Source organism: Microtus oregoni, unplaced genomic scaffold, assembly GCF_018167655.1.
Source record: "Microtus oregoni isolate MIOR12 unplaced genomic scaffold, Mior012 000101F_ref0000407, whole genome shotgun sequence".
NCBI classification, from domain to species: Eukaryota; Metazoa; Chordata; class Mammalia; order Rodentia; family Cricetidae; genus Microtus; species Microtus oregoni.
The window spans coordinates 3,208,493-3,232,313 of record NW_024544715.1 but is presented as its reverse complement, the minus strand read 5'-3'; the positions used below and the strand labels follow the sequence as shown (position 1 = coordinate 3,232,313).

Below are 23,821 nucleotides of genomic sequence, written 5' to 3'. Positions count from 1 at the left end.
TGTTAGGTCCTATTCCCTAGAAAACACAAATCTAAGTCTCCTGTGTTTAAATGAGCTCACCAGGCGCAGGTGATTTTCCAAACCATTGCTCACTTGCACCTCCACTGCAGCCAGACCAATTCCAAGGCACGTAGGCCCGTCTTTTGAACATGAGGTATGAATATTTTAAACTGCCCTAAATGAAAATTAAGGTGTTCTAATTTTTAGCTAATTCACAAAACTAGAGAGAGATCTTTTAAAAGTCATTCTAGATGTATGGGGGGGGGGGGAATCTATACCAGCCAATAAGTAAAACACAAGCACAAAAGTCTTCAATGATGCTCACTGTGCATGATCTCACACTCACTACACAGAGCACACATATGTGAAGACCAATGTCGGGGCCTTATTGTTTAGTGGATTCTGAAGAATGAAGTTGTGGATTCAGTACTTTTCCCATAACAGAAACAAGGTTTCTTCTTTATTCCTCAAACATGACATTATCTGCTCTGCATTAAGCTGAATATCAAGATCTTCCTAAGAAACTGTCATACATAAAACCCATTCTGACTTCTCTATTGACCCTTCCTACAGCATCTAGGATGCATTAACGCCCTTTGGGCTTACTTACTCATTGGCAATACTGGGAATTGAACCTAGTGCCTTGGGCACGCTAGGCAAGAACTCTACAGGGGAGCTATAAATCCAGCCCTCCTTTTTGACTTAAAAGGGGAAAAACTGTAAGGCAGAACACCAAATATTAAACTCATACTTTCTCTTTTCAGACTCTTCAGGACTTGGGGAGATACTCAAGTCTAGAATCTGACTTCCACGCTTCTCACTACTGCCCTCCTTGCACAGATAAGGGATGTTAGATGAAAACTTCTAGCTATCTGGCTGGGGCAACAGAGTCAGCACCGGAACAGGCGCTGTCCTGGACCACTCCCCAGAATGCATCTTCCACACTCCACCCTCCATCTCTAGGGGGTCCTTGGAACCGCACACTATTTTACTCATTTTAACACTTTCAAGTTTTACTCCTTCATTTCTCCTTTAGAAGATTGCTTAGAATTAATTACTACCAAAATGATTACATTGATTTTTTTTAAGCTAATGGAATTTTTAATGAAAATAATACAAAGGAAGATGATGGGGAAATGGCAATGTGAAAGTCAGCCATAAAAGTGGCCTGTTAAGATGCACAAGGTGGTCACAGATTCCAGGCAATGAACAGTAAAATTATATCTGCCTGGTAACTTCTCTCTCCCTCCCTCACTCGCGCCCCCACCTTCCTTCCTTCCTTCCTTCCTTCCTTCTTTCCTTTCTTAGAGCTTAGCAGGGAGGAAAGGGGGCAGTTTCCAGTCATAACTAAAATTTCACTAATAATAAGATTTCCCATAGAGATGGACGTTAGTGAAAAATGAAAGGAAGATGAAGGGAGGGGAGATGAACAGAGGAGAGGTGGGACAGAGCAGAGGCAAGGAGGGGTAGGGGGACAATGGAAGGAGGAAGGAAGAGGGAACCCCATTGACTAATCCTATCGGAGTGAAGAATAAATTTTCTGGGTTTCAGTGAGGCCAATTATAAGCCCTAGTTGTGGAAATCCCCATCTCAAAGAGCATCAGCAAACTACTAGCGCCTTACTAGCTATGCCTCTGCCTTCTGCAGAGACCACAGAATGCACCTTCCAGCTGCTCAAGTCACCCTAGCTTCAGAAGCTTCTACTCAGAGCCAAACTCTCAAGAAGTAACCAGCCTGGGCAGGTATTCTGCACTGAAATAGAACATGGACTGGGGAGGAGCCACACCAGAATGAGGATGGGGGTTCTGATCCCAGAGCACACTCAAGAGCTGGGGGGTGACGTGGCCCACTGCAATCCCAGCTTGAGGAACACAGAGCCCTCGAGCAAGCTAGGTAGCGAAACTCTTGGAAAAGGGTGTGTCAGGTTCAGCCAGATGTCCCAGTTCCACATGTAGGATAGACATTGATTGAGGAAAACAATTTCAACCTCGGGTCTTGACACACATTTGCAACCACATGCATATATGCACACATACATGTGAATATATACACATAGTACATACATATTTGTGTGCAAAATTTAAGTAACTAATTTAAAACCTAGACCAGAAAGAGGCACAAAATTAGAGAGATTGTGGGAAAGAAGCTCATGAAGCTCATGTGGCACAAAAAGGTGGCCACCCACCTTTGCACCTGGGGCTCTGAACAGTTCTGGCCAGGAGAGAATCTCAGATGTCACACAGCAAAGATGGCTGCCACCACCCTACTTTCAAAGATGGCTGCCACCACCCTAGCTTCAAAGCTGCTTCTTTCTCATTTCTGGTGTCAACTGCAGGAAAGTGGAGTCCCACCAGGAATGCAGAGCTCCAAGGCTGTTCTTGTGTCTCTGTCTTACCATGCCTGCCAATGCCAATCAGTGCATCCCCAGCAGTCTTCCTCCTAGAAAGTTATACTTTGGTCCTCATCACCCATCCTTGGACAACCCACAAACTGCAAGAGCTTCCTAGCTAGAATGCCTGTTGTAATCCTTCTCTGGTCTACTCTGCTCTATGTAGTATAGACCAAGGGGAATATGTGTGTTCACCTTCCAGCATATAACCTGTCCCAGCTACCTGCCACCAGAACAGTAATTATCAATCATCCTTACAACTCTAAGCTTAATATTCCAATAAAATTCTCTAGAATGTAGAACAATTCCTGCCTTGACTGTGCAGGTAACCGTAAACAGAGAATCTCTGCTAGGTCAATTCCCCATGTCTGTGCATACTTAAAGGATGGCTGAAACGCAGAGGTCATAGACTCAAATGGAAGGTCTGAGCATGGCTCTCAGTCACAAGATCCAACTTCTCTTCTTACTTCACTGTAGTCATGAGCCTGAAGTATATCCCCAATGACCCCTACCACCTAAATTTTATATCTGTGTGGTCCATACCACCCCAGTGTTAGCTGTGTGGTCAGCAGACAGTGAGAGGATGTGCCATAGCCAAGAGTGGCCATGAAAGACACTGTGTCTTGTTCCTAAGGTAGGAAATTACCTAGGAAGGGGTATTGATGGGAAATTCCTCTCTGTATGTTATGAATATGTTTTATTACCATTGGTTATTAAAGAAGCTGTTTTGGTTAATGGGTTAGGAAAGTCAGATGGGATATAGAGAGTAGGTGGAGTCAAGGAGACACCACATAACTGCCAAAGGAGAAAGACACAAGCCACCAGCTAGAACTTACTGGTAGGTCAAAGCCTCCTGCCTAGACACAAATTAATTAATAGAAATGGATTGATTTAGGATGTAAGAGTTAGCTAGAAATATGTATAAACTATTGGCCAAACGGTTGTAATTAATATAGCTTCTTTGTGATTATTTCGGTCTGAGTGGCTAGGAAACAAATGAGCAGCCTCAGACTATAGGATATGGCTGATTCACACCTCCTACTTATCTCCTCTTCCTCTTTCTTCTCTTTTTCTTCTCCTCCTACCTCTCTTATCCCTCCCCCCTCCCTTGTCTTAGGCCCCCTTCTCCTATTCTTCCTCTTTTCTTCCTCCTCTTCTTCCTCCTATCATTTCCTCTCATTCCTTTTCTTCATCCTCTTCCTCCTGGTCTTTTCCTGCTTTCTCCTACCCCTCCTCTCATTACTTTCTTTGTGGAAAGTCAATCACTGTTATGTTCTCTCCTCCAGAGGCCCAGACACTGAGGCTCCCAGTCAGATCTCCAGTCAGCAGCCCTGTGACTGAGCTCAGAGATGTTCTAACCCTGATCAGCACCTAACTGCAAACTCTTAAAGAACCCCAAAAGAAAATTTCTCAGGCATCCAGCTCCCAAATTCCCTATCTACAGAAACTCTGAGATAATACAAAGTTGACACTGTAAATAAAAAATCTTGGAGGCTTTTTACAAAGCAACAGATAGCTAATACACCCGTGGTCTCTCAATAATTCCCTGTGACATGGTTTTTTTTCTTCACCAAGGAGCTGCCCAGGCAATACTCTGCTGTTTCACTTCTACTATTCTCCTTTTTTTCTTGTATCAGCAAGAACTGTGCTGTCCATTCCTACCTACACAACCCTTCCAAAGACACACACACACAGGCACACACACACACACACATACACACATGGTCTACCTTAAGATACCACGTGCCCCAAGAAGGCAGCCCTGAAGCTCCAGACTGCTCTCCGGGACCTCCCTTACATCATTCTTTCCAGAGGCCCTGCGCCCTGTATTCTAAGAATGTACTGTGTGCCTCCATGTTGTAGTTTTTCCATTACTATAACTCCTCTGGTTCAGTTTTAGAGGTTCAGTTCATGCCCAGGTGAACCAAGTACTTTTATGTATCTGGGCAAGGTATCAGACAGCAATGGCAAGGAGAACACATAAGAGCCTGTCACCAGGAAACAAATGCCAGGGCAGAGCCATGAACCCACAGTCCCCTGGCTGGCATAGAGGCTTTCCACTAAGCCCCACCTCTTCATTTTTTTTAAACTATTTTCTTGTAGTTCTCCCCGGGGATTAGGCCTTTACAAGGGCCATTATTGGAAACTTAAGTCCAAAATTCTAACAGTCAAATAACAGGATCTTGATAAGTGAAATTCTGATAAATGCACATAGGAACTTGGACAGGCATGCTACTGACCATACAGGTGTCCTGAATGTAGAAGTGGGTGCTGAACAGCATTATATGAAGCCCAGCTACAACAGTTAATCTGTATAAGAATATTTATATATCCATGGCCATTGGTCAGTAGTGAAACTGTGTTCACAAGAAGAAAACTATCACTATTTGGCTGTTAGGAACTAACAAGCTCTACCTGTGAGTAAGCACTAATAAAAATTAAGATGGAGATAATAGTTCTTTGCTTTTTTTTTGGCTGGGCAAGGGGATAAATGAACTACAAACAGCAAGCAGTTTGCTTACAGAAGGTAACTAGACTAATGGAAGTAAGCAGATATACAGTAACAGGGTGGGTACCATTGATATGATGTCAACAACTATAGAAGATACATCACTTAGGTACTCACAGGTCCAAAAGGTGATGGGAAGTGACTGAGTTTTGACAGTTACATTCTTTCTTTAATACAGAGACGTACTTCGATAGAAAAATAAAAGAAAGCAATGGACAAAGGCAGGGGATCTCAAACTGTGGGTCGCAACTCCTTTAAGGGTCGAACAACCCTTTCACTGGGGTCACAGATATCCTGTATATCAGATTATGTATATTAAGATTCATACAGTAGCAAAATTACAGTTATGAGGTAGTTTACAGTTCTGTAGTTTTATGGCTGGGGGTCAGCATAACATGAGGACTGTGTTAGAGGATGGCGCATTAGGAAGGCTGAGAACCACTAGGTTAGCTTTGTGCCCGGAAAAGAAACTGTAGATAAGGGGGAAAAGCAAAGTGATGGGAAGGAGAAGTATTAAGTTACAGGGAGAAAAAATTCAGAAAAACAAGAAGGGAAAAAATAAATATATACCCATAATTCAAATGTTCACTGGTATGTAAAACTTTAAAGAGTTCTTTTTGAAGGCATGATAATACCGAATATCAAATCTGAAACATTAAACCAATTTGTATAGTCAGCAGACATGGCTTCTGATGATGACTATAAAACATTGGTAAAAAGAAAATACTTCTCATAGAAAATAAAATTAAGTATAAGAAATAGGTATGATAGGTCTGACAGCTTTGAAACATATTACAAAAACAGGCTCAGGAGACAGCCAGCATGATCAACTAATTACAATGGGAACTACTTTCATAAATTAGACTATGGAAAGTTAAGTTCAAAGCTAGTCTGAGTAATAAAAATACACACTTTAAATAATTCATAAATTAAGTGGAAAATGTTTTATTGATACAACCAAAAATACAGCTTTGTGTGAGAATCCAGAGAACATTTTTTTTTCTAAAAGCATGAGTATCTTCTAAAAGTCCACTGTTGTTTCCCCATCATTTGAACAATGATAACTGTCTATTTTCTAAGAATGATGGAGAAGGCAAGGGCTGAGAGCTGGTCGCATTTTAATTTTCTGCTTTTGTAATCAACACCCGGCCCAGATATGACTAGCTACCCCCCTCCATCCAGGACCACACTGGAAGGCTGAGAACTCTAAGGGTTTTTAAACTGGCCCTATTTCAAGAAAGCCACAGAAAATAAAGTAGCCTTCATCACCTAGAGAAAGAGACTGGAAAATGGATGTGTCTCCAGACCTACTGGAATTTTATTTAGAAAATCTGACTTTTAGCCGGGCATTTCTCAAGAACCCAGTGGAGCATTTACTTGGATAGCCCACAGTGCGCATGTCTCTCCAGCTCTGTAAGCATGGAACAGAGAAGCTGTAGAGCTCATCAGTCTGCTCACCCTTGTCCACATTTCTGTTTAGTACACAAGGAAGCTGGGCTAAGGTTTGAGGAGCACAGGGTAGAGTCAAAGAATTATATTTTTAAAAGGAAAAAGCTTGATAAAGTCATAATTAATCATGTTTGACCCAAAGAACCTATCAATTAGACATATTATACATGCAAAACAAAACATGCATATCATTTGCTGTTGTTAAACAAAGACACTAGAAAACAATGAACGCCATCAGCTAATCGGCCCTGCAGTGCTTCACCAAGGACATGCACAAACCCAGTCATTTTCTGTTGTCGTAAGTGCCGTTATGGTTTTATTTGCCGCCCCAATTTTGCCAGTTTGCCCATTCCTAAGCTGACCCTGTTATTTTCCTGCCTTGCCTTGCGACTGCGATTCTACATTCTAACAGCTAATCATGTGCCCAAAAATATCCCACACAATTACATTATAATTATATTGAAACAAATGTTTCCTTACCCTTTTAGCTTTCAGATATTCCCTACTGTTACGAATATATTTTTTAGCACTTCTAATGTGTGTTCAAAGAGTTCTACCCAATAATCTACCTACATTCATCCTACCATTCACCCAGGAGGCACAATCCCTTTAAACTTTGAGAAGCTCCAGTTGGAACAAAGAGGTGGGGGAAAGGGTTCAGAGTTTGTGGAATAATCACTTCTAATCGATCAATTTCCCCTGAAGGTACAGCTGAAGGAAAGGAGGAGAGCAGAGTCTCAGTCCAACGCCTTGAAGTTTAAAGAAACCTCGCCCTGAGGCGCAGGGTAGACAGATTCCTGTTTTCCCCTCCAAGACCTATTAAGAGGTCACTGATCTCTGTGACATCGCCCTGCCAGTCCCTGAAGACAGGCTCCCCAGACAGGGCTCAGCACAAAGAGCAGAGCATGCAAAGTCTACTTTTCATAGATTCTTTAGCTACCCACGGTCTAAGAAAGAAAAAGAAGTCAGTTATAGCGTCTTAAGGAGAATGACCTTTAAAACAGAATCAAGTGTGCTCAGGCAAAAATGTAAAAGTTTCACAGTCTTGTTTTATAGTGTGGGTTTCACACCTAGAATGGGTTAGGTGGGAAGTGAACCTTCCTGTGCATGTGGCCCTGCCCTGTTCCCAAGGTGAGCGACAAGGCTGCAGAGGACATAGGAAATCATGGGTCTCTTTTAATTCATCTTCCCACAAAAGACCCCATGGCTTTCATGTCCCAAATACAGCTCTTGGTTTACAGTTTTTACCCATCTCCATAGGGACTCGCTGACAGCTTTAATCACCAGCAGCGGCCATCAAGGGCATGCTAGAAGTTCTTAAAGATATTCTCCCATGCTTTATGCTCTTGACATTTTATTTACAAGTTTGGGGCAAATGAATCCTGAAACCAGACTATTAGATCACTAGATATTCATTCCCAAGTATAGAACAATTAGATCATTAGATGTTCATTCTCAAGTCCACAGCGAAGGTAAGGCATTTCATAAAACCATTGTGGTTTAGCAGACATTCAGAGGCAACATTTTTGAATACACAGATTCATGAATTTTTTTTTCCTGAAAAATTTAAATAGTCGAATTAATGAGAGAACATATTAATGTGAATATGGGTATAATGAATGAAGAAGAGTCCAGTTAGGCTTCCCTGTTAAAGCTAAGTGGGTGCACCCCTCATTTCCCATTCAGCAAACGCAACCACCAGCCGCATTTTGCTTTTTGCTTGCACTCAACTCTCCTGTCACCCACGGCTCAGGAAAAGCAGCTGAGAGTATGAATACCTAGGAAGAGTGACACACAATGAACGTTTTCCTGAGCCAGCCTTTCAGCATGTGAGCTATCTGATTTTAATAAAGCTAACACATGTACTGTATCATCAGCTACCGTAAGAACACAGCACCCATCCGCTGCCCCGTATCAGCCCCAGTTACATTCTATGAAGCTTTAAGGACAAAAGGAATCTCTTACCATTTAGTGTCTATGTTAAAGTGAGGATTTCCAAACACGTTAACATGAGAACAGGAGACAAGGAACCTCTACATTTTAGAATTCTGCTCTTAAAAAATAATATATAAACAGAAAGAGCTAAGAAGAGGGTGCAAGTGGGTTAAGAAGCTTGTCAAGGACCTCACACCTGAATTCAAAACCCAGGACAGAGTGAAAGGAAAGAATCAACCTCCCCAAATCTCCTATGACTGTCACATACGTGCCGTGGTGCCACACCCCCAACACATACACACACACACAGAGATACACACACACCCAACACATACACACACACACAGATACACACACACCCCCAACACATACACACACACACAGATACACACACACCCCCAATACATACACACACACACAGATACACACACCCCCAACACATACACACCCCCAACACATACACACACACCCAACACATACACACACATACCCAACACATACACACACACCCAACACATACACACACACACCCAACACATACACACACACACCCAACACATACACACACACCCAACACATACACACACACCCAACATATACACACACACATACACACACACAGATACACACACACACCCAACACATACACACACACATACACACACACATACACACACACACACACACACACACACACACACGTCGTAATTATATTTAAGCCGCTATAGCAAACAAGATCAGTGCCGAAATGACAAGTAAAGCAAATAAAAAGTGAACTGACTCCCCAAAACCAGAGAAAGAAGTTCACTTACTAGTTTCCCAGAATTCAGAACCAATTACAGGTGGTTACTCGTTTTGGGCAAGTGCATAACAGACTCAGTCATGGCCCTGGCATATGAAGATGCTCGCACAGCTGCCTGAACCTCTGTCTCTATATTGGAGAGCAGCAGAGACTCACGTTTTCATATTGTGAAGTGTGTGACAGACAGGAAGCATTTTGTAGAACACAGGGCACCTTATTCCAGGTTAGAGCTCACAGTCTGAATCTTTAGCATCCAATCAGAGAAAACACTGTTCACTCTAGGGATGTGAGAGGAAGTTTAGTGGGTAAAGTGCCTGCCACACAAGGACCTGAGTTTTATTCACAGAATCCACCTGAAAAAGCCAGGAGTCATGATCCACCTTGAAACCAGTACTGAGAAAGCAGAGACACTGCCTGCTCACCAGTCTGGTATCCCGGGGTTCTTCCAAGCCAATGAGGTAAATGAAATTCCAGCTGATTTTCCTCTGGTCCCCACACGCACGTGTGCATACGCACAGAGTTTCCTCTGGTCCCCACACACACGTGTGCATACACACAGGTTTTCCTCTGGTCCCCACACGCACGTGTGCATACGCACAGATTTTCCTCTGGTCCCCACACGCACGTGTGCATACACACTCATACAGACACATGCACCTCCACACACAAAAATCAAAACTTTTAAAAAGTCATTTTAGTACAAATCTTCCTGAGATCAAGATAAATATGACTCGAATCACCTGAATGACTTCCTGTCTTCTATGTTTGTGCCTCTTCTCTCAATGGTACCGTCACTTCTCTCCAGAAAAATGGACACGGGGACTTCATTATCTAATTTTAACTAATTTAACTCAGGTCTCTGATTTTCCTAACTAACTCCAAAAATTCTGTGAAAAAAAAAAAAAACCTGCAAGATACTGACGACCAAATGCAGGTCATCAACAAGCAAATGGCCGGCTCCGCCCCGCACTCCTAGAAGAAGCTTTTCAGCTACTGTGAGGAAGAGCTTGGAGAAGGCGACAGTTTAATCAGGGCAGGTCAAAGGTCAGCTGGACAACACTGACAGTAACAGGAAGATAGGACAGGTCTCAGGCTGCACCCACTGTGGAGAAGAAACCTGCCCAGGGCCTCCAGCCCTGATGTCCATTGGTTTGTGACATGGCTTTTCTCAGGTCTAACAGTGATGGAAATGTATTAAAAGGCTGGGAGTCTAAAACTGCAAAGTTACTGCAAGCTATATTTATTTCATCTTTATGTCATTACTCCATCACTATTTCTGTACATGCTATATAACATATTAATGTTTTGTCAAAAAAGATTTAGAAAGCACTGGTCTGCACAGAGACCATGCTAAGGGTCTCCCCACGAGGCCCAGGACACTGCCTTCAACCAGGTATTGCAGGAACTTGTGTGGCTAGGCTACCATTTGGCCATATTTATGCAGAATGCTACAGATTCATCTAAGAAAAGGGAAGTTAAAAATAAGACTTATACTACCTCAAATATAATTAGAATAGATATAATTAATGTTATATAAATGATTAATAAAAACATAATAGATTGATATAGATTTTAATATAGACATATGCAAATAAAACTGCTATATAATTAATATGAGCTAAAATTTTTCAACAGTACACTGATTCCACACAGTTTACAGAAATGTATGATTTTCTGAGAAAAAATGGCAAATCTGGGTTCTAAAGTCACACCTTCCGTCACTGTGAGCCAGAAGAGGAACCACGGTGTTTAATTCTCCAAAGTCACAGAACACCTACAGACACATTTTCACTTTTAAAAGTCTCTCTGGGAAATACAAACAACAAACAAAAAGTAGCTATCTCAGTATTCCCGCATTTGAAAGCTTTCAGTTCTTAAAAACCGTGCAAAGATTCTAGAATGTTTAACTCTGAAAAAAAAATCAAGTGAACAAACTACTTTATACAACAACCATTCACCTGCTCGATTTATTCTCAAAAATGCAAAGAAATATGGGAATACTATTTGTTTAAAAACAATTGATGAGCATAATCCCAGCTAATTAAGAGGCTGAGGCAGGAGGATCTCAAGTTGGAAGCCATCCTTGGTTACAATAGGGAACAAAGTACCTCAAGATTAATAACAATAGCAATAATGACAAAAAAAAGTGGGTCAGGGACACAGCTCAGCAGTGTAACACTTACTTGAGATCAGAAAGAAAGAAACAGAGGGAGGGAGGGAGGGAGGGAGGGAGGGAGGGAGGGAGCAGGTGGGCAGGCAGATAGAGACTCCTGAGAACGGGAAAATCAGTATTCTCCAGGAATGAACCCCTGCTAGGCTATCCGATCCCAAGAAGTCAGTCTTAAACTACCAAATAACACCAAATGGATTCAGTAGGATGTATGCGCGTGCATACGCGCACACACACACACATACATACATACACACACACGTACATGTACACACATATACTGAATTAATTTTGTAACAGTACCTAACAAAAACAAGGTCATGAATTTGAAGGCGGAGGAAATGGGAAGCGTTGGGTGGGAAGGAAAGAGGGGTGAAAGTGACGTACAAACAGTAATGGTGCAAATTTTACAAAAAAAAAAAAAAGAAACGAAAAAAGAAAAGAAGGGATGAAGAAAAGGAGTTTCAAATCTGGCCAGAGCTTTCTGAATCTGATCTGCAAACATATGTTCTCCCCAAAAATCAGTCTTCCTGTCATGTGGACTTCTACTTAACAAAGTACCACAAGCAAGGCCAGATGCTGGGTTAAGAGCTAACACCATCTACTTGGTGTTTTCTGCATATGCACCAAAGCAATTCACATTAATGACATGAAAGTGCACTTAGCAGACAACTCAAGTTTGCAAATTAGCAGGAGACAAGAGAGAATGGACACAGACCAAGGAGCAAGCCGTATTACCAAATGTACTTTACACGTTTATCCGGTTAAGTGTAGCTTAGTCTTGTGATTTATAATGCTGGTTCCTACTCCGTTTTGTAAGCATAATAAAGTCTCATAATCTCAGCCTTCCCCCACAGCACCCTGCTATTAAATCTTTGTTGAGTGGTACGATGAGACCCCTCTGGCTCAAAGCCCTCCCCGCCCCCTGAGGGAACTGGCAAGAAATGATAGGGTTTGTGGATTAGTACAATGAAAGGTTCTCTGTGCTTTTCCTTCAGTAAATATATATTTTGATAATCTGTCTTCTGCATCGGAGTCCCAACAGCACTGGAGGGCTCACTCCCCTCCCTCCCCAGCCTCCAGGAAATCACAGCAAGGCTAGGGCCAGGCAGGTGGCAGCCGTCTGTGGCTCCAGCTCAAGAGTGGGATTTAAGTTTGTCTTCACCTTTGCCCCGCTTCCTTCAAGCAAAGTTCGTATGTAATTTACTTATACGTACAGGATTACAGACTCGAAAGAAACAGTATCACGAGACAAAGAAGAGAAATCTCTTCTGTGTGGGTGTCACCTTGTCCCTGGATATCTTTGGAGATTGTTTTGTCAAACTCTAAATCAAATCTGTGTCTCCGGAACAGTGTTGACATTCCAAAACACCTCTAAGATTCAGATTCCTGAGTGCTTGTGTCTCCCTCCACCCCTGCATCCTTCCCTGAACCACTGTCCACAAGTCCAGCTCACACTGCTGTCTAACTTGCAACCTGATCTTCACCTACAGTGGCTTGGTTCGGGCGAGGCTTATTTAGCAGGGTTATACCAGGGTTTCAAGCCTTTTGATATGAAATGGCCAGCGTCTACTAGGGAATCCTGGTCAAAGAATCTGCATCATGACCTGGGGACAAAAGTCACCAAAAGAATAGATGTGACATCACCAAGAAATCCTGCAGACAAGGGAAAGAAAGAGCCAAGGTGGGTTTTCTCTGGCTTTCTCACAGCAGAGCCAGGAAACCGCCAGAAGCCTGTGTGACCTCCCGGGGCCTCAGACCATCAGGCACCTGTCTTCGGCCTTGCAAATCGAGTCATATGACTTCTTTCTTCTCTAACTCTGCTCTATATTTAAGCACTGCAACATGCTACTCAGGATTCACTCTTCCTTCACACAAATTATTCATGGAAATACCTCCAGGTTATAGTCTAGCTGGACAGAGCCAAACAGCTAAGTAATGGCAACAAGATTAACAGAAAGGAAGGAGTCCACATGGATCAAAGAATAACTGGAAATTCCTTAAGACTCCATGAGACACACAGAAGAGGAAATGGGGCAGATGGAGACAGGAAATTACGAGTCTTTGAGAATGACATGAACCAGAGGCAAGACAGCAAAGACATAAGCAGGTGGATAAAGTTAAAAACAGAACCAATGAAAAGAGTCAACCAAAAGAGAAGAAAAACGAAATGCCAGTACCCTCTGGGTGCTTTGTCTGTGGAGAGGTTTTGAAACAGGTGGTATCCAGAGAGTCCACTCTAGCGGCTGGAAGAGAGGCCAGATGCACTGTCCCCTGACTTCCACCAAAACCATCACTTCACCCTTCTAATTAAAATCCTCCATGTGTCTTTAATTTTCTCCAGAGAAGACTGGAAGGCTAATTCAAATTCAACTTGCACACTTTCATCTAATGTAGATTACTGCACTTTCTGCTCTTCACTCTCTGTCTTCCACTCTGCGTTTACACCCCTGAACGTAGGCTTTACACCCCAACCCCACCAATACAAATGCTCACAGCAGTGCTTCTCAACCTTCCTAATGCCAATGACCCTTTAGTACAGTTCCTAATAACGTGGTGACCCTCAGCCATAAAATTATGTTTATGCTATTTTATAATTGTAATATTGTTACTGTTATGAATCATAATATAAATATCTGTGTTTTCTGATGGTCTCGAGCAATCCCCGTGAAAGTGCTGTTCAACCTCCAAAGAAGTCTGGACCTACAGAACCACTGGCATAAACACACACCATCATGTAATGTACCAGTCATCCACTTAAAAACAGTATCTTACTAACTTTCTGTATTTAATAGGATTCTCTGATAAACTTGGTGGAATACTCCTATAATCTCAGCACTTAGGAGGCAGAGGTAAATGTATCTCTGAGAGTTTGAGGCCGGCCTGATCTACACAGAAAGTTATGGGCCAGCCAGAGCCAAATAGTAAGGTCCTGGATTTTCACAAAACCCTATGTACTAAGGAAAAGAGTTATTAAACAAAGTCAGTTTAATGTATATGAACTGCCAGCATAAGCAAATCCATAAAGAAGACTAATTCATACCCCAAAGAAAGAGAGAATTCAGAAGCTCGCAGTGTGAACATTGGCTAAAAATCTGAGCCTCCCAACCACGCTGGCAGGAGTACAAAGTGAGATAACCATATTGGCAAGGAGCTTGGGAGAGTGTCTACACACAGGCATGACCTCCCTCCTCACCCTACTCAATACCCTGCACCTCTCCTCCCGTGCCATCAAGCCAAGAAGATTACAGCATATACTAACATAAAGGTAGGTAGCCCACTACAACTTAATTCAAAATAACGAAAAGAAAAGAGAAAGTAACCAAATGTCCAACAAAAAAAAAAAAACAACAGAAAATAAATTACAGTACAGCCATAAAACAGTAACAGTAGTTGAACATACAGAATACTGCTCAACAATGGAAAAACAACAATAGCAACAAAAGTAATTTAAAACAGCATGGAAGTGTTTCCTTGACACACAGTGTAAAAGGCCCTGGGGCAGAGGAAAGAGTTCATAGTATATCACAGTGTATGGTCCCATTCACAGCAGGCTAAAGGAATCCATGGTTAAAGAACTTAAAAGACCCAAGTACTTCTGATGGAGATTAATGATGAGGAAGGGGCAGAGAGGACTGTACAGTAAGAGAACATCTAATGTGAAATGGGTGCAGTACAAAGTGTGTGCATTTTTCCATAATTAATCAAATTGCATGCTCATGACTTCTTAGTTTTATCCTGTGTAAATACTGCATTAAAATAAAGACTTAACCAATTGCAAAAGATATTAGCTCTAATTGGTTGACATGTGTATCACGGTTATGTGAGTCAACCACTGTGGGATTACTTCATGTGTATTCTAGGCTCAAGCAAATGAGTCAATACACTGAAGATAATAACAGACAGGTTTCCATCATTTCAGAAAGAAGTGACAGGAAAAATAGAAGGATGTGTCTGGGCTGAATTGGAAATATCAATACAAGCACGGGGTTTTTGTAAGAGTTCAAGGAGTGTGTATGTGTGTGTGTGTATGTATATACTACAAATCTTATTAGCATATTTGCATTATGTCCTAGTTCAGTTAGCTGAGCGCTCTATAGACAATAAGATATAGTACTGTCATGTAGTCCTTCTACATATGTTGTTTTTAGCCAGTGGCTTAGCAGAATAGAGCAAGACAAACATTCCAAACAGACAGAGAAGGAAAGAAAGCGGTGTCATGGAGAAGTCACATAGCTGCTGCAGGAGATAGATGTGCCCCAAAACCTTACCAGTAAACCACAAGCCTCGTGGTAAAATATAAGATAACAAAAATGGATTCACTTAAGATGTAAGAGCTAGCTAAAAATATGCCTAAGCTATTGGCCAAATAGTATGATATATACCATGTTTCTTTAAGTGAGTCTGGATAGCACATTACCCTACCAAAAGCTAAAATTGCTAATAATCACCAAGAACACACTGATTGCAGGACAGTTTTTATTTGTCTCAGAAACAAAGCAAGTCCCCGTAGACAATGACAGAAACATATTAGACAGACATCAAAGGATATCACCTGAAGCCATTCTCATTGGCTAAATCTAGCACAATAAATATATCAAAATATTCATAGTGAGCTAGGCGGGCAGTTCGGTGGTATAAACCAATCTACCATAAGGCCTTGTGTTTGATTCCCAACATGCAAAGACAGATAAATGATGAAAGGAGGGATGTATGGACAGACAGACAGATGATTAATAAATGGACGGACAGGCAGACAGATAATTACATGATGGATAGATAGATGGGCAGATGACAGATAGATAGATAGATAGATAGATAGATAGATAGATAGATAGATAGATAGAGATAGGTAGATGATACATACATATATACATATAATGAACTATGAATCACTGAACAAAGTAATCTAAAAATCAATGATGATACAAATAAACAAATAAGGAAAGAAATACCAATAAGTCAACAAGTAGCAAAGATTATGGCATGACAATAGAGACAAACAGTGGTCGAAGTTTCGTGAAGTTGAGGTACGACAGTATCTTCTCATGAATTATCCTTGCACTGTATAGGAAGGTGAACAGTAAGTCACACTAGACAAGATTGGTAGTCACCATGGAAACAAGTATTCAGTGTTAACATCACCATCACTGGAACAAACTAATACCATTTACTTCCAGATACAATGAATAAGGAGGATGTAATATCCTACTGGTGTCCCTGCCACAGCACGGAACCTGAATGTTGCCATGAAAAAACAGACAAACCTACTCTGGTGGAAATACTACAAAGTTTGTCAGGCACCCTTGTCAAAAATACAAAGAAAGGTGTAGAAAGAATTCCTGATTGAGTAGATCAGGCAGAGAGATGTGGAGATTAAATATCACATGTGATCCTGTATTCAGGATGAGGCAAAACAGAAAAAGTTATAAAGGACATACTGGAACAAGTTGTTGCAATTCAATTTGGGTTACAGATTAGACATCCGTAATAATGAAATGAATATTAATTAGACATTTGGTGTTAAATGAATTTTAACTTTCTTGAGTCAAGTAACTACACAGTGATCAGAAGAATAGATGGGTCCCTAGGAAATACACAGGCTGTATTTCAGGGATGTGATATTCTGAAACTACCTTCAAATATTAAGAATATAATGGCAAGCAATGGAGGAAAAGAGAGCAAAGAAGAGAGATGCAAGGAAAAGAAATAATTCAAAATGTAAGCAATTGGCGAGCCAATCAACTAATACAGAAGAACTCTTCAAATGACTTTATAAGGTTTCTGTACATTTAAAATAGTAACATAATAAAAGTTATCCTAAAAATCTCACAAAATGACAAAAATAGGTAAATGAGCAATTATACATCATTTAGCCAGTGCGGTAGGTAGCACATGCATCAAATCAGCACCCAGGAGGCAGAGTCTGGGGGACCTCTGTGAGTTCGAGTCCAGCAAATGATATAGAGTTAGACCATGTCAAAGGAGGTAGGGGACAAATGGTTCTAAAAAGGAAGCCTTTTCAGAAAGAAGGAGTGTAGAGCCTAATAAAGTTGCTCACTGCACCCCCTCTTGAAGAGATGAGCCATGGTGCACCCCCTCTTGAAGAGATGAGCATGGTGCACTCTTTAATAAAGAACTCTGTTTACCTGGATTCCACCCAATGCTGCCACAATAATCTGCTCAGGAAAGCTTGTTAAAATGAAACACCCATTAAAATCTTACACAAACATAGTCTAGGAAAACAGTTGGAGAACAACTTGTCTAATAAATATATTTCCTGATCATCGTTAGTGGAAGGAAGACTGTGCTAGGGAAAAATGAGAGAAGGCAAAGGAGAGACCCGCCCACAGGGATTTGGGAGCTGCGGTAACTATAAATAATGAGTGAACAATGCCACGTGGTCACCATAAGGAAGAAAACTGCATGGTCTGCTGGTCGTGTAGCCAAGCCCACCAGCCAACATAGTATGCCCCTATGGTATCTGGACGCCCTTGGTACCCATGAGGGATCAGTGCAAGTTCCGTAGAGGGTGCCACAACTCCCAGATGCCTTTCCCTTATATAAAATGGCATAGAATCTTCATGTCCTCATAGGCACCCTCCTATACACTCTAAGTCATCTCTATTTCCATGAGATTTACAATCTAAATGCTAGGTGAGGTGTTGTGGGAGTGATTTCTTACTAATAAAGAAACTGCCTAGACCCATTTGATAGGCCAACCCTTAGGTAGGCGGAGTAAACAGAACAGAATGCTGGGAGAAAGAAGCTGAGTCAAGGAGTCGCCATGATTCTCCCACTCCAGGCAGACGCAGGTTAAGATCATTTCTGGTAAGCCAGCTCGTGGACTACACAGATTATTAGAAATGAGCTAGTTCAGGTGCGAGAGTTAGCCGAGAAAAGGCTAGATATAATGGGCCAAGCGGTGTTTAAAGAATACAGTTTCCGTGTAATTATTTTGGGCGCCGGGGATGCAGCCCCGCCGCTCCTACTACAACAGTGAGGGGTTGTACACATTATGTAGTGAATAAGGACAAGAAGGAAGAAGAAAACCTGCACACGTAAACAAAACATTTCCCAAATACTTTTGATGTACACCTGGTTGCACTGAGAGACACAGAATGCACAAATATCAAAGATAACTCTATTTTAAAGGAGGAATAGAGTCTATAAACCAAGTTTCGGCTTTATTCGGCCATTACATTAAACATGCTGGGCTTCCGTGGGTGTTAGATTTTCCTCTTCTGATAAACGCACAGCGGTATGTCCTGACAGCCTTAGTAGGAGGCCAGTGAAGTCCCAGCACTGTGCTGGGCTCAGCTGATGCAAGGATGAATGAAGACACAGCTCCAGCCCTTCACAGGCCGAGAGTCTAATGAAGGAGGCAGGAAATGAACACTGTGGTGAGAACTGTAGATTCAGATATTACGTAGTAAGCTCTTGGGACATGGCTCAGTGGAAACACCCATGGGGAGCCTCTGTGAAGCCCTGGACTTGATATTTGTGTTGACTAATTCTCTGTCAATTTAACACAAACTAGCATCATCCAGAAAAAAAAAAAGAGTCTTATTGAGAACATGTCTCCATTGGCCAGTAGGCAAGTTTGTTCTGCATCTTCTTGATTCATGATTAATGAGACAACCTAGTAAACTGTGGGTGGTACCACCCCTGAGCAGATGGCACCCAATAAGAAAGCAGGCTGAGCAAGCCATGTGCAAGCCAGTGAGCAGTACCCCTCCATGCCCTGCATCAGCTTCTGCCTCCAGGTTCCTGCCTTGGTTTCCTGTTGTGACTTCCTGGTTGATTAAGTATAAACTGTACGATGAAATAAACCTTTTCTTCCCCAGCTAGTTTTTGGTCATACTGTTTTATCAAAGCAATAGAAAAATAACTAAGACAATACCCAATAACCGTGATAATAAACTAAGTGCTGGGATTTAATGAGTGGGCATTTGAAAGAACACAAAAAGGGGCCTGATTTAGACAGAATCAGGGAAGGTTTCTCTGAAGAGATGATATTTAAGCCAAAATAAATCAATAGACATTTACAATCTTAGAAAAATATTTAAAAGGGGTTTTATTTTATTTAGTCATTTAATATTTCATTTTATTCCTAATATCACAGTAAAAAAGTAAGCAAAATTATATGCATGTATATTTAGATATATGTGTGTGTGTATATGCACATGCGTTCATACATGCACATATACTCCCAATTCACTCTTAACATATTCAACACTGAGGTCACCCCAGACAACCATTCTGGAATTTTTACAAAAGTATCTCTAATCAGGAGCATCCAACATATCACCCTGAAGCAGTATACATCACAGGTGACTACAAATGCAACCCAGCGTACTTGTAGATGACCCCATTGTGTCTCTAGGTCATAAGGTTAGACGCCCCTGCTAGACTTTTCTAGGATTTCAAGTGGACAGATTAAAATAATTGGAGGCAAAACCATAAAGGCACAAACTGGCAGGGAAAAATCAAAACTGGAAGAGTGTGAGGAGCGGGGAAGCGACAGGCACTGCTTACCTGTCAGCTGGCATTGATGGATCTTGTGCTCTGTGATGTCGCTCAGTGACTCAAACACCTGGAGGCAGCTGTCACAGCTGTGCACAGCTTCGTCCTCCAACTCCTCGCTGTCTTCTGGCCTCTTCTTGCAGTCTATGGCTTCTCCATCCTCAGTCTTGTCTTCAAGTTTACAGCTGGGGTCTGAAAGACAATCAAGACTCTAAGTGTGGGTTTTAAAGACAGGTTCTTGTAAAGTAACATTTCATCTTCTTGCAACCAAAACCAGAAACACTAGTTTGCCTGGAAGCTGTGACAGAGAGCTTGGCTGCTAACTGTACTGCAGAAGGATCACACGCATCCGTGGTTATTATCAGTCGCGCTTTTCTCCCCACGCCATGGCCCTTTTCAAACACCAGCTACTCAGAGAAAACATGCTTAAACTTCACTTTGGCCTTTTTTTTTTTTTTTTTTTTTTTTTTTTTTTTTTTTTTTTTTTTTTTTGGTTTTTCGAGACAGGGTTTCTCTGTAGCTTTGGTGCCTGTCCTGGAACTAGCTCTTGTAGACCAGGCTGGCCTCGAACTCCCAGAGATCCGCCTGCCTCTACCTCCCGAGTGCTGGGATTAAAGGTGTGCGCCACCACCACCCGGCTCACTTTGTCTTTTTATAACCACCGTTTAGGAGTTTTTCATTAAAAGAGAAAAATAAATCACTTTTAAAATAAACAGTCTTCATTGCAAAGGGAAAAGAAAAGTACTTCCAAGAACGAGCCCCTTTCTGCTAAATATATTCTTTCAAGGAAATTACCAGATCATACAAAAGCCTAGAATCATTTAAGCTAATTACCATAGGCAAGAAATTGACCTTTGCTTACAAAGTGGTCAAAACGCACAGTTACTCCATTATCTGTGATGCAGCGATAGCAAAGCAAGCCCTCCCTCCCAGCCAAGCATCCTTCCAGGCACAAATGCAAGCCAAACAGCTTGCTCTGCCTTTGAATTTCCAAATTATAGAGGATAATATGAACAAGAATTATAATTACAATTACTCATCACTAAGACAGCGTTATCAGTGTGGCTATGTGTTGTACAAACTAAAACAGTCCTATCTGTGCCCTAGAGTACCACGCAGATACTGCGTTTCCTAGGAGTTCCATGTAGAGATTATGCATGTTATCGTCACTTGATTCACTACAGAGAACTACCTAGTTCAGTCACCAAACCCATCACACACACAAACACACACATACATATGTATATATGTATGTAAGGCAAAGAAGACAAGTACTTCCCTAAACTCCTAGTGCCTTTGCTTTTCTCTGTAGAAATGGAAAAGGGAGTGGTGTGAAAAAAGAAAAGGGGAGGGAGGCAGGCAAGGAGGGAGGAACAGGAACTATGCAGAATAAATTAGGACCATATCATCAATGGCTTAATTTGGGTGGGTATTCATTTCTAATAATAGAAAAGTCCTCCACAAGCAGGTATAAACTGTATTCCCAATCAAATCCAGATTTTTCTTTTCTTTTCTTTTTTTTTTTTTTTGATAAAAAGTCTCAGATAGCCAAGGCTGTCCTTAAATTCACTATGTAGCTGAGAATACCCGTGAACTTCCAATCTTTCTGCCTCCACCTCCCCAGTGCTAGGAGAAGAGGCAGGTAGCACCAAACCTGCTTTGTGTAGTGCTGGAAATGGAACCTATGGCTTCGTACAACCTAGGCAAGCATACTATCAACTAAGCTACGTCCCCAGTCCAGAGTTTCTATTTTCTTTGAGACCTTGTCTAATCAATGAAAATTACAAATGGGCTGTTTCAAAATACCTAAGATAATGTATACTACATAATCTAAAGCCACATATTCAATGACTATCATATTCATTTTAATAAATAGACTACATTGGATTATATAAACATGAGACATTTAATATCATTGAATATTATAAATGCTACAACCAAGAACCCACAAGACCCAACATTTGCCAAATCTTTCTCAGAAAGTCTATAGAGGGTGGCACTTTGCCCTCCTAGATGGGAGGGGCCGCTGGTTAACCCGAAGGTTGCCTGCTTCCGAGAACCTACAGCATGCCCTTCTCTGTCTGTTCAAAGATTCCTTTGAATTAGAAATAAACTTAACTTTATCAGCACCTTCAAATTATTTAGACAAACCAAAACTGACTTCTTTTCCAATGTACAGAGTAACCTCACCAGGTCATGGGAAAAGGCAGGAGCTCATCCCAAACAGCAAGTGATTTTGAGTCTGTCTGTTTAAAACCAGCTCTGTATTTAAGGAATTGGTAATTCGGGTTGATTTGCCATCTGGAAAATTATTACCTCAAGGCTCTCCATACAACCATCTCAACAGTCTGGGTGTTTCACTGGTCCTCTGGGGCGGGGTGTGACAAGATCCTTTGCGGGTCTTGCTCTCTAGCGAGCCCAACACCATTTCCAGGTGAGTGCTTAGCAAATGCTATTTAGTGGAAAGAGAATGCCTTAAAGGGGAACAGGTCCTTTCCTGGTACTTTTTCTACAAAACAGGAACAGATCAGTTGCCTCCAAATGTAAAAAGCATCCACATATGCTTACACTCTCGAAGACTGACATGTTATGACCTGCCACATGGGCGTTTCCTGCCTTCAAATGTTTCGTCTGGAGTTACAGACTCAACGCTTTGGTAATGGTCCAAAGATCTCCCACAGATGAAGCCAAGTAGGAATAGACTGCTAACCCAGAGGGCAATTCAGAAAAAAAAAAATAACTGTCCCATTTGGGCAAATGACCCCGCACCAGCAAATGCTTGCTGGGGGCAGGATGTACAAGCTGAATAGTCTTCCTTCTTTAGCCTGAGTTTTCAGTTTCTGACAAACCTGACTGCACTCCGGAAAATGTGGGTGCTGGCTGAACTTTAATGTATTTAGATGCCATGCATTAGGCTTACAGACCTATTTGTTTATAAATATGGAGACTGAATATTTTAATATGCACAGAGAAAAAGGGTAAAAAGTCACCTGATACGGGATTTCCCCTCTGAATACTTTGAATATCATTGGTTAATAAAGAAACTGCCTTGGCCTATTGATATGGCAGCATAGAACAAGGCAGGGGAAACTAAACTGAATGCTAGGAGAAAGAAGGTGGAGTCAAGTGAGAAGTCATGTAGTCCCTCCAAGAGACAGACACTAGAGACAGACCCTAGATGGAATTTTATCCGGTAAGCCACAGCCATGTGGCGATACACAGATTAATAGAAATGGGTTAAATTAATAGGTAAGAGTTAGCCAATAAGAGACTAGAGCTACTAGGCCAAGCAGTGATTTAATTAGTACAGTTTCTGTGTGGTTATTCTGGGAGTCTGGGCAGCCAGGAACCAACAAGCAGCCTCCCTCCAACAGTCAGTCACCTTCCTCACTATTCAGCAATCTGAGTATTTTATACAAATCAAATATCAAAGATACCAAACGAATATTAATGGACAGGGCTTCTGCTCTCCACACGAAAGAGGAGCCCAGCCTGTGCTTCCACCACCCTTGCTGATTACGAGAGGGAGGGTCATTTTAAGACTAATAAAAATGTTTTGCCTGCACTTCTGGGTTTACAGATAGGAGCCTTCAGGGACTAAAGTCAGTCAAGCTTATTCACTTCTGCTGCAACTTTAGGATTCATGCTCCAGCCAACTGGCGGATTTGTTTTTAGGTCAACACTTAAGTGGGACCCTCTGGGAGGCGGGTTCGATTATAGCCTATGAGGCCTCCGTGTGGGGAGCACCAGATTCTCAGTCTCCTTCCTTGTGAGACATTCTTCCCCAGCCTCCACTGGCTCGCTCGCTCGAGGAATTCTTTCTTGGCCATTCAAAAACTGTGTTTATTTGTGTGAGGGGTTTCTGTTCCTGATGCCAGGGGGTGCAGGCGGCATCTAGAAAGTGCCTGCACTGTCAACCACTTTCTTTCCCACAGGTGGCTACACTTCAATAATTGCACATGGCCTCAGTGATGGAGTTTTTATAAAGTCCTTTGAGATCCAATCATAAAAAATAATTGTATTACTCTGCTAGTCACTCAA

The 23,821-nt window shown here is 41.7% G+C and overlaps 1 protein-coding gene across 1 annotated transcript in view; it reads right to left on the bottom strand.

Annotated features, from left to right (window-relative positions):
* The window catches only part of LOC121443169 (zinc finger protein 521), a 289,056-nt gene that overhangs the window by 237,275 nt on the left and 27,960 nt on the right, over window positions 1–23,821 (bottom strand). The window contains exon 3 of the mRNA XM_041644846.1: window positions 19,793–19,972. Within this exon, the coding sequence (XP_041500780.1) occupies window positions 19,793–19,972 (180 nt within the window). The remainder of the gene's footprint in view (window positions 1–19,792; window positions 19,973–23,821) is intronic.